Source organism: Macrosteles quadrilineatus, unplaced genomic scaffold (genome assembly GCF_028750875.1).
Source record: "Macrosteles quadrilineatus isolate MER2022 unplaced genomic scaffold, UCM_ALF_1.0 Scaffold_6__1_contigs__length_79288215, whole genome shotgun sequence".
In the NCBI taxonomy this organism is placed as follows: domain Eukaryota; kingdom Metazoa; phylum Arthropoda; class Insecta; order Hemiptera; family Cicadellidae; genus Macrosteles; species Macrosteles quadrilineatus.
The window spans coordinates 7,750,919-7,762,982 of record NW_026542599.1 but is presented as its reverse complement, the minus strand read 5'-3'; the positions used below and the strand labels follow the sequence as shown (position 1 = coordinate 7,762,982).

Below are 12,064 nucleotides of genomic sequence, written 5' to 3'. Positions count from 1 at the left end.
TTACAATAGAAATTGGAGGAGGCAGATTTTCCCTTCTTGGATTTTACTTCGGTTAATAATGGTAGGGATGGACGAGATTGGATTTTTAGTTCGAGACGAGACGAGACGAGATTTTTTATTTCTCATAAAATTTCGAGACGAGATCGAGACGAGATTTCTCTTCTCATACACAACGGGAAATACACGTTCGAAATTTTTACCTGATTTTGTAACATTGTTAGATGACTGTTTAAATACTAAAATAATGATAATAGGCAAGAATATTTACAATCTTTCATTAAATAACATCAGCATAACATTTTTTTATTAATCACGCCTAACTTATTAAAAATGCCTACGATTAGGAAACATGGTGATATCAGTTAGGATAGAGTTCAACTTATCCTAAAATAAAATAAATCATAAAATAAAAGCAATATTAATTTTTATAAAATAGTTACTTGTTTTGACTTTTTTTATAGTAATAAACATTCCTCACACTGCTTACACTTAACAAAACTTCTCAAATGTTATTAAAGTAATATTATTAAAATAATGAAAGTAATATTTACATTAAAAGAATTAATTAAATAAGAACGCCTTCGAAAAGGAAACGCAACTACAACACGCTCCTGTATTGCGGGTATTGCATTGACTTTCTGCAGGCGTTTTTAATTTTTTTTTTTTTTTTTTTTTTTTTTCTCGTCTCGATAAAAATTTCGGCCAAAAAGTAATCTCGTCTCGTGTAACGAGATTGAAAATTTCCCGAAATTTCGAGACTTGACCATCCCTATAATGGATATATCGTGTTAAAATTCATGATAATAGATATATAAAAGGATATAAGCTAAAAATAATTATTAATAGAGGAATAAACAAATTGTCCAGGTCCTAGACGAAGTAACATTGACACATTGTTCCCACAGTTACTGTACCTGTGCCACTGCCCATTTCACCATGGGACCACAAGCCATGGACGCTCTGTTGACCTTCTCAAACGTATACTCCGGATTGCTCAGATAGCGAGTGTGCATCTTCTCTCTGACGTCATCTCTGTAACATGGCGAGACAATGGTGAGATTAAATAGTGCAACTTGATTTCATTGGCCATAGAAAATGGTATATTGGTATGGTATAATGAAAACGGTATATTTCCTATTAAAATCTTGGTAAACTTGGACAGTATGATGTTGTTGAAACTGGAAATTGCTAATCACAAAACAAAGCCGAAACAGAAAATTTATAAATCAAAATTTGAAACTCGAATTGAACATAAAACGCAAAAACTATTTTACTTGCCTGACTAAGGTTACAAAAAATACAGGTAATAATAAAATGATGCAATCAAAACTGAGGAAATCAGTCTCCTGACGATGACATAAATATCAGTTTTGTATGAACAACAAACACTGAAATAAATTACAATGACACTGACATAATAACATGAATAGGAGATGAACACTTAATTGATTCAATACTTGGTCTTAAATCTCAAAACTTGCTTCTCAGGTTTGGGGAATTGGTTCTGTCACATAAATTAATGTAGTAAGATGTAATTAAAACAAATATAAATAACTTGATAATTTATTGTTAATAATATTTCAGTAACAAAATTGTAACCCTTCCTAAAAATAATATTTTTTTGTCATCCAACAGTCAGAGGGATAAATATTAATATTGAGTGGTTCTAATATAGTATGGTTAAATATTGCAAAAACAACCCCACATTTAATATTTAAAGAGGCATTAAAAACAAATGGCTTTGAAAACAGTATTTTTTTACCAATTAAAAGTTCTCAGCCATTACTTAGTAAACATTCAAAAACAAATTTATTTTCTATCTAAATAGTTTCTTATTACTAAGCATTAAATCAATACCGTAAGCCTTTAAATATTTAGAAAAGATTAAAATATTAAAACTTTGATTTCAGAAATTAACATGCAAGCTTAAGGGGTTAGTGTTTGTATAAAGCTCAATAAAGATATAAATATATGCTATATAACAACAAAATAATGAAACATGAGTTTAAAAAAACTAAACAAATACACAAAATTACACATCAGCCCATGCACATAGAGATTCATTTTAAATATTATTGAGAAATCTCGGATATCACAACATTACATTCAACACTTCAAACTGATTAGAGTTTATAGAGTTTTTTTATGTCCCACCTTCACATTCTAGGACGCTAGTTCTAGCCTGGACTTCAGGCTAGTACATGGGTTACGGCATTATCACATGGATAAAATCCTGAAGTAATGTGTAAAACAGGGAACTAGAGTCCTAGAATGCCAAGGTGGGACATAAAAAAATAAATAAAAAACTGTTAACTCTAATCAGTTTGAAGTGGTGAATGTAATTTTGATATTCAACAGTTTACAGAATAAAAAGTTTTTTCATAAAAATCTTATACAAGCTTTATACATTATTTAAACAATTTCTTAAATTTGTTTGATGCAAGACAACATTCTGATTAATACTTACCAAAACGTCTCTTAACTGTTGTAAGCTGACATGTCAAACTTACGTGATATTCTCCGTGGAGAAGTTGTTTACGATGCTGTTGATGAAGTTTTCCCTCATTACGACGGTTCTGATTGCCTTCCAGTCCGCCACGTTCTCTCCCAGCAGTAGACAGATGGATTCCAACGCCATCTTGACTACAGCTGGTGGGTTAGCCATAGACCTCACCTCTACCAACTGTTGCTTCTTAATCTCCTTCACAGCTACACGGACATGCAAACAACGTCATGCACTGGAGTCACATTCTCAAAGGAATAAAAGCAAAAAGAATGCCTCTTAGGGGAGGAAACAAGAATAAAAATGAATTAGTTGGTAGATTTTTGTGTGAAAAATAGAACCGTAATTGTGGAAATAAAAATGTCTTATTATGTTCTCTAGAAAGTGAAAGGAAAGCTTATTTGATGGAAGAAACAAAAATAACACTAACAGTACATTAAATGGATTTTAGTGTTTACAATAATAAAATCCCAATTTGTTTGACGTTTTTACGTAGCCGGTGTAGCAGTATAGCGCTTTTAAAATAGATTTAAATTTTCATTAAGTTATGTGTGAATATGTATGATGAGAAAAAGATTTCTCGGTTGTTAAAAACGTTAACATTGGATTTGATAATGTGTCATAAAACCCGAAACAAATTATCCTTTGGCTAATTTTTCCATGACTGAACACAGAAATGGAATGTAAACTATACATATATTTTGATTTTTGGGGACAGGAATGTAAAAAAAAAAAAAAAAAAACAATAAACTTAGGCCTACTGAATTTTGTAAATAAATCTCTTATGATTTCCTGGAAAAATTAAAGCTGAAAGATAAACATTAACAAACATGGTTTTAGTGAAAAATTAGCTCCTTAAAAAAAGAAATTTTAGCAAAAATTTAATGGTAACTATTTATTAAAAAATGTTCAGCAAGTAGGCCTACTTTAAAATATGTTATAGAAAAACAAAAAAGTGTACTCCATGTAAAAACAGTAGCCTACATTTTTATCCTGTTTCACCTGAGGTAAGTAAAGTAAACAAATTAAGAACTTTTACATAAATAGACAAAAATAATACATCTACTACCATAATACATTCAAATAAAAAATAAACATCAACAAGAACTCAATAATTATAATACGCAGCAGTCCAGCAATCATCCAAAACCACCAACACAATTACATGACAATGCTAATCAGCTGAAAAAAATTAAATTAAAAATAAACATCGATTCAACAGCAAATAGCGTAGAATGCAAGCATTGGAAATGTGACCAACGTTATGTCGTCGGTGTTGAAGTTCACAATGGTCGAGATGAAGTTCTCTTTCATAATAACACTTCGGATGGTCTTCCAGTCAGCGGGAGATGAAGTTCCCTCTCCGAGCAGCAGACAAATGGACTCCAGCGTAGTTTTGACAATTGCGGGAGGGTTGGCCATCGATCTTACTTCAACGAGGTGTTGTTTTTTTATGGACTTGACCGCTGCAGGCCAGGGCATGGGAGTGGATGGATTATTTCATAATGGCAAACTTAACAGCACAATAATAAAAATGAAGTGAGCTAAATACCACAATGTGTTCAAAGAACCTGCACCACAACAATTGGAAGTTGTAGGACATTTTGGGGACTTTCTTCCTTCCTCAGAATATTGCTCAGCCTCAGAATGTTTTTTAAATCATGTGAGCAGGAATGATAGTATCACTCTACCACACATCAAACCTTTTACTAAGGCATCATTGGCTGTAAAAAATACTTATTCTTGTGTAGGTAAAATACCATAAATCTGTTGTGCATTTTTATGTTTTACAGATATGTTTTATTATAGTTTTAAACTAGACTTTATCATTTTCATTATTTAACTTTTCAGTAAGGCTATACAATCTGTTTCTTGAATGTTTATACATTTTTTACTATTATTACTACTACTTATATTTAAGACTGTTATTTATTTTAAGAAAGGGTTATTTAAAAATTTTATAAGAATAATGACGACGCACCTGTACATTTATATGTAAACTCTGTCCGTTATATGCTAATAAACATGATTGATTGGTTGGTAGGTGTGGATGATCACGGTAAGAATTTGCTTTGTCAATCTTTCATTGTTTCCACTCAATGATAGAAATGATTTTCACAATTGTATTTACATATATTTTTTAGGGTGTTTAAATAGGGAGGGTAGAACTTAAGATGGTATCAGAAATTTTAAAAAATTCTATCAAAATTATTGGCAGTATTTTAATTAAACTTATATCAAAATTTTTTGGGTATATTTTAGGAATAGCACCAGGTGTTTGCAAACTTAACATTATTGAAAATTTACAATCTCACCTCTATTGATGTTGAATTCAAAGTCATTACGTATTGACAATACCTCGATTGAGAATCAGAACTCTATTTTTAACTGCAAAACTCTTGACTCAATCTAGGTTTTTTTTCAAATCCTACGATATTCACTGCTTATCGACAGCTGATTATTGTTTGGATTAAAGTTTTTCTACATGTTACAACATTTTCTCTCACCTTGTTGAGCCTCAATGACCGCAGGCTCTACTCTATCCAGGTCTGCGCTCACCACCTTCTGTTTCTCAGCAATCACCACCTTCTGTTGGTCAATCTGCCGTTGAATCTCCTGACTTTCCACCTTCTTCTTCTCTGCCTCTTGTTGGTTTTGAAGCATCTGACGCAACTTGGCGTTTGCAGCGTCGTTCTTTGCTTGCAACTCCTACAAGATTGTATTATGTTTATTAGTGTTTTTAAAAGGAATTATAGGTACAACTAAACTTTATTCGGTGGCTGATACAACCAAACACAGGTAGAACATCATAAATTTAGAAGTTACAGTATGACTTCTCATACTGAGAGATAAGAGTAAACTACACTAATCTTTTGTGGACACCCTGTACGTTTCTTTACAGTTGGCTCACCTGAGACTTGACAGCAAGAGACTTCTGCATTTCCTCCACTTGCTCCACGGTCTCTGCTATCTTGCCCAGACCTACGTTGAGATGCAACTGTTGTTCCTCCAGCTCAGAACACTTCTCTCTGTGCAGCTTCACAAAGTGGTTGATGAAGTCCAAGTAGTGTCTGGAAATATCACGACAATCAAACCTCTACTGCAAATTACTAAAATGTTGAGAAATTAGATTATTTTATGAAAATTTACAACACTATCTTTACATTTAAATTTTTAAGCGGTTTGGATCTGTTAGAGAAACAAATACCAAAATATCACAAATAATTGTTTTGAATATAAATTTTTAACAGTTTCACAACTTGCAACTTTGTTTGAACATCGTGGTTCCTCATTTAGCTTTGTTTGTGGATGACAATAATTGGGGGAACTATTTAATAGTATCATTACAAAATGAGCACTCCTCGCAAGATCTGAATATTGAATTAATACAAACCTCCGATTGTTGCCAACACACCAGTCATTCTCACGTCCAACCAACAATGCATCTATAGCGTAAATAAATAAACAATTTACAGTACTCCACCAAACTGTACACTTTTTTCCATGAGCGCTATTTTATTTCTTTCCATCTAACTTCATCCAAGCCTCAGAATATTTTTTAAATCATATATGCAGGAGTGAACAAATCACTCAACCACACTTCAGACCTTTTACTACGACATCATTGGCCGAACAATATTAGATTTGATCAGTACAACGCCAACACATGGATGTGAATTATAAAATAAAGTTGAGTGAAGAATAAGTGTTCGATAGATAAAATTATAGTCTTGTTAGTAACTAAGATTTGCCTGTATTACAGCCAAGCCTAGACCATTTTTAAAAATTATATAGACTAGGTTTTTAGCCTAATGATCATTGGATCAAGGATAGCTGGGCCAAGATTTAAACCATCAAAGAGCTGACTATTCTCAGGATCAAACTGGCGAGGACCTTCTAGTAGGGAAGTCCAATATCCTACTACCACAAGCTTCTTAGCTTTTTTCAGGGTGTTTACAAATCAGATTCTTTTGATTTCCTGTATTACTCCCGTATTGTCCTGCCGGTTGTCTGATGAATTGTGTTAATGGGCTTCCATTGTTATTTGTACTATTGTGAGTAAAGAAGTTATGAGTAAAACAGTTCCAGGCTAGAACCTAGCATCCTAGGATGTGAAGGTGGGACAAACAATTCATAGAAATCATTTGCTGACAAGGAGTTTCGCACAATCAGGTCCTATCACCTCCAATGTTTGAAACTATTCTGTTACCTCGGCGTGATCGCCATGGTGCGACTGCCTCTCTTGGCCAGCCTCGCGTTGGCCTTGTGCAGTGTTTGGTGCACGTAGACACAAGCGTTGATGACAGCGTCTCTGTGTGTAGGGGCTGTAGGCAGACCTGGGAACGCTGAGGGGAAGAAGTCCGGAGATTTCCAATTAGGTGCTCCATCCAGGTCTAACTTGTTGGTGAACTCCATACCAACCTGTGGGGAAACAACATTTCATACTATAGCTCATTTAAAAACAGATTGATTGGATTATTCACTAATCAACATCTTAGATTGATATATACCGCAATGTCTCTGGCAGCTACAGCTCAAGCATCTATATCTCAATATAAATTTCACAGTTACGCCTACATCCCACCAACCAAAATCAGTACTCATTTATTTAAAATGATTTTGCTGAACCCTATTACACACCTGGTAGAGCGCGCTGTCGCTCCAATCCCCGAACCAGTTGAGCACACAACGGTTGAACAGCGCAGGACTGGTGGCCGCTCGGTCCTTGAGTCCCTCCGAGGACGGGTTCATAGTGAACACGACGTGCAAGTTCTTCATCACCTGGCCAGTGAACCACTTGTACAGCTCCTCGTTGCTGTCCAACATGAGTCCCTCGCGTTGAGCACCTTCCTTGCATTGGGTCATCAGGGTGGTGTACTCGTCACCTGCGGCCATAGGAATAAACTCTGATAACCTTATGAGGACATATAATCCAATGATTAAACTTCGTGCTGTCTATGTTGAAAAGGATTGAATACATAATACTTAATGTCTTTGTGGACTTGGAAACAAAGCCTCGAGTTTTGAATCCAGGGTAGCTTAGTTTGACAACAAATTTGGATCACTTGCAATACACTAGGTAGCCTAATTTAACGTTCCTATTGTATAAATCATAGTGATTTTTGACAAAAAGCAATGCACTTTTAATTTTATTTGGTTATATGTTAGTTGTACAATATATGAATCTGTTCAGGAAATGTCGCATGAATATAAAGAATAGAAGTGCAAGAATTATACAAAGAACCAGACATTATAAGAATAATCAAATGTAAAAGACAAAGTTAGTTGGTAAAGAAGTAAAAGCACTATGGCTATGATCAGTAAGGTGTGGAAGAGAAAACCAAGAAGGAGTTTGTTTTCTAGAACCAGAACGTGTTGTAAAAACGTAAAAAGAGGCGTAAAATAAATTAAAGTTTTAAATGGCCATAGGAGTAAGAGTAAGAATATGCTAATACAAAAAATGACTTTTATTTTGGATCAACATTTGTCTTTAGCAACAGACATTTTCAATTATCACAGTACTAACAATAACTTACCCTCAAAGAGCCCCGGAACTTCTCCATTGGCCAACAACGTATTCATCCTCTCCAGGAATCCAGACTCAAGCACATTAGACTCGTCCAGGATAAAAGCGATTTTCTCATTTTTACACCCGGATCTTCTCAGAACTGATCGGAGGTCTTCGTCAAAGTCCTCTCCTGTGTATTTGTTGTGAACCTACAAACATGAGTCGAGAATATATTGAGTTGTACATGCAATATGCATTTTAAGTAAAAATATACTAGGGATGGTCAAGTCTCGAAATTTCGGGAAATTTTCGGGAAATTTTAAATCTCGTTACACGAGACGAGATTTCTTTTTGGCCGAGATTTTTATCGAGACGAGAATAAAAAAAAAAAAAAAATTAAAAACGCCTGCAGAAAGTCAATGCAATACCCGCAATACAGGAGCGTGTTGTAGTTGCGTTTCCTTTGCGAAGGCGTTCTTATTTAATTAATTCTTTAAATGTAAATATTACTTTAATTATTTTAATAATATTACTTTAATAACATTTGAGATGTTTTGTTAAGTGTAAGCAGTGTGAGGAATGTTTTATTACTATAAAAAGTCAAAACAAGTAACTATTTTATAAAAATTAATATTGCTTTTATTTTATGATTTATTTTATTTTAGGATAAGTTGAACTCTATCCTAACTGATATCACTATGTTTCCTAATCGTAGGCATTTTTAATAAGTTAGGCGTGATTAATAAAAAAATGTTATGCTGATGTTTTTTAATAAAAGATTGTAAATATTCTTGCCTATTATCATTTTTTTTGTATTTAAACAGTCATCTAACAATGTTACAAAATCAGGTAAAAATTTTGAACGTGCATTTCCTGTTGTGTATGAGAAGGGAAATCCCGTCTCGATCTCGTCTCGAAATTTTATGAGAAATAAAAAATCTCGTCTCGTCTCGTCTCGAACTAAAAATCCAATCTCGTCCATCCCTAAAATATACTAATGTTGTTGGTATTTACTATCTGTGGATTAAAATAATATGTATACTGCTGATTACAAGTTGTTCAAAAAAATTTGTCAAGCAAAGTTCACCAAAAACAAGTAATTACTTACTGTGTAAATCTTTTTCTTTTAATTAATTACTACCAGTCATGTGTGTGAGTGATGTTCCATCATAAAAATTATCCCCAATTTTCAGGTCTGATACTCCATAGAGGTTGGTGATTTTTCACTTACCCTAATCTGGAAGACGGACAAGCCGTTCATGAAAGCTACAAAGCGAGAAAGTGTTGTCTTGCCGGCACCCGACACTCCAATGAGCAACAGGTGACCCTGAGGCTGGCGGAAGATACGGTCGATCCTCAACACATGATCCAACACCTCGTCAAACAACACTAGAGGTACATCTAGCTCCTCATCGTAAAACACCTGAAAAATAGGTAGCAAATTAAAGCTGAATTAGCAGTTGTGTGTATCAGTTCACCATTTTCTGTGTCTCTAATATTAATCTTAATTTATTTATTACCAGATGTTTAATAAGTATTAATTGACCTAATTAAATCAAAACCAATATTATGGGATGAAACTTTGGATTTTTTTACAAAGATAGGATTATAAAAAGAACGTTTGGCGATTTACTAATTTTGAAACAATCCAAATTTGTCTCGCTTTTGGTTTATTGGATGTCTAAAAAAATGGAAGTCCACTTCACTATACCTTGAGCCTGGCCTTGACGTAGTCTCTCAGTTGGTTACGGTCGACTGGTACGTAGTCCTTGCTCAACCAGTTGCTGTACAGTATCGGCCGGGCCAGCGCAGCCTCTCGGTCCACAGAGGGGAAATGCTTCAGAGCCACCAGGTCAATGTTCTCGTTTGTCCACCGACGTTCTGAGTCCTCCACCAGACGATCTTGGAACAGTCTGAGAGCCTCGTGAGCCCACAGCCGCACCAGGCCTTCCACGGTCAGACTCTCCAGTGGCCTAGAGACATGATGTAATGAGTAACATGTGTACTTGTGTGGTTGATACATGACAAAGATAGTTCATGTAGGATTTAAAGTTTTGTAAAATATTAGCAGAGCCTGATTAAAAAAGGATACCCTGGAAAAGTGTTCCAAAACCTTTCTCTCTCTTTGATTTATTTTTTTTTTAATACAGAGTTTAAGTTACTTGAGAAGAATTCAAGTACATACTGGTTCGTCATCATTCAAGCCCATATGTTGCAAATGTTTTCTGAACCGACCATGTCCAATAGTCAGTTCTACTGTTAGTCTAACTCTTCGCCTATCCAGCCTAAAAATTTCTGAGGCAACCCGCTTTGAAGGCGTATGAAGAGTAAGCCGATTCTGAGAAGAGGCGTTTCAACGACCCATGACACAGAGGTGAACGCACACTTAGATGAGATACCACAGAAAGGTTGTGGACCAAACTGAGGCTACATTTTGCCAGTCCGTCCACGGCTTCGTTACCTCATATGGCCTACAACATTTAGCAAAATTTCCCCACTAGACCGATGCTAGATTATTGAAAGTACTGTACCTGATGGCCTCGCAGATTCCTCGCACCCAGCGAGTCATCTCTCTGGGAGAGTAGACGTAGTGAGGCTGCATGTCTTGTGTGAACCTCTCCTGCGAGACTAGGTAGAACTCTACCATAGCGTTGGTCAGTGCCGTGGCGAACCCTCGCAGCGAGGGGATCATACGCAACAGGGCACGGCTGAACGTTCCATAGATCTGCACACAGAGTTGACATTAGTGTGAAAACTCTTAGCGTTACGGACTTGGACAAAGTGAATTGGAGGATTTCTATTTTAATAATAATTGATAAATAAATATTTCTTTGTACCTTACAGTCCAACACAAATTTGAGAGTATAAAGATCCTACAAATATAATCAAATAGTTCAAAATTTCAGTTTTACACATTTAAAAGTTGTTTTTTTTTAACCAAGAGAGTAGTCAAATTTAACGGTAGCCGTATCTGCATTTTATAAAGGTATCAAATGTCAAAGAAATATACAATTAGAGGCAAGAACAAACATTGAAGACTACATTAGGCAAATAGGCTACCGTATGAATGTGTTAAAATATAAAACTTAATGAATGAAATGAAAAGATTTAAAAGAATAAATATAAATTAAAGATGATGAGCGATTAGGATTGCTACACAGGAAAATGGACTTTTACTTCAATAACAAGCCTTATCATCAAAGAATAGAGCCGAACGTAAAGCTGCTAGTCAATAGAATGGATGAGTAATGCTAAGTTAGGTGGAAAGATGGTGAATCAGGGATCCAATTTTTCACAACAGGGTCTGAAGTTGAAAGCGTCTGCTACTAAGGTGGTCTTTGCTGTTAAGGGGACAAAATATTTTGTCACTATTTTTTGTCACAGTCCTTCTTGCGTAATAGATCCATTTCGTTTCTTCCATTTCGGGCGTTGGCAGTCTTCTGACGTTACTTAAGCGTATTGACAGATCTTCTGGTTAAGTTAACGTTTCTTGCTTGTCTGTTTGCCGGCCGATTGCACTTCAGATACAACTGTCAGTGATGGTCGCCATTTCAGATTAAAGTATTAAATTAAGTAAGAAAGTATCAGGGAAAGAATTAAGACTCCAGAGCACCCCAAGTTCTTGAAGCTAAAACAAGACCTTCACCTAGAACCTATGCCACATTTTAACCATGACTTTAACATATTAAGAGTGAATTAAGTTACTGAGAGTGAGTAAGAATAATTAACAGAGAAAGAGTGGCAAGATAAATGACTCAAAGAAAATAATGTTAGAAATAGTTTGTTAAAAGGGGTTAAACATTTAAAACATTGAAATATGAAATTGATTTACAATAAAAAAACATTTGCACATAAAGTTAACATACTTGTGGTGTATTAAGCTAAATGAAAGAATAATCAAATTTTGTAAACTTGATATAACGAATAATCATTTAATTATGAACCCTCACTAAATGTCCCAGATTATAAGCAAGTACAAACTACAAACATTTTGAAAAAGTGTGTCAAGAAGATAGCGGTTGGAGAATTAGAAAGAGCAGAGATTGGCGATA

At 34.9% G+C, this 12,064-nt stretch overlaps 1 protein-coding gene across 2 annotated transcripts in view; it reads right to left on the bottom strand.

Moving 5' to 3' along the window:
* LOC128996566 (dynein heavy chain, cytoplasmic-like) overlaps positions 1-12,064 on the bottom strand; it is a 93,949-nt gene that overhangs the window by 18,133 nt on the left and 63,752 nt on the right. For both annotated transcript variants that reach the window (XM_054421960.1, XM_054421961.1), the window contains 10 exons: positions 10,544-10,737; positions 9,724-9,985; positions 9,244-9,435; positions 8,041-8,221; positions 7,145-7,389; positions 6,714-6,925; positions 5,415-5,574; positions 5,011-5,212; positions 2,511-2,709; positions 915-1,032 (listed from right to left, as the gene is read on the bottom strand). In XM_054421960.1, the coding sequence (XP_054277935.1) occupies positions 915-1,032; positions 2,511-2,709; positions 5,011-5,212; positions 5,415-5,574; positions 6,714-6,925; positions 7,145-7,389; positions 8,041-8,221; positions 9,244-9,435; positions 9,724-9,985; positions 10,544-10,737 (1,965 nt within the window). The remainder of the gene's footprint in view (positions 1-914; positions 1,033-2,510; positions 2,710-5,010; positions 5,213-5,414; positions 5,575-6,713; positions 6,926-7,144; positions 7,390-8,040; positions 8,222-9,243; positions 9,436-9,723; positions 9,986-10,543; positions 10,738-12,064) is intronic.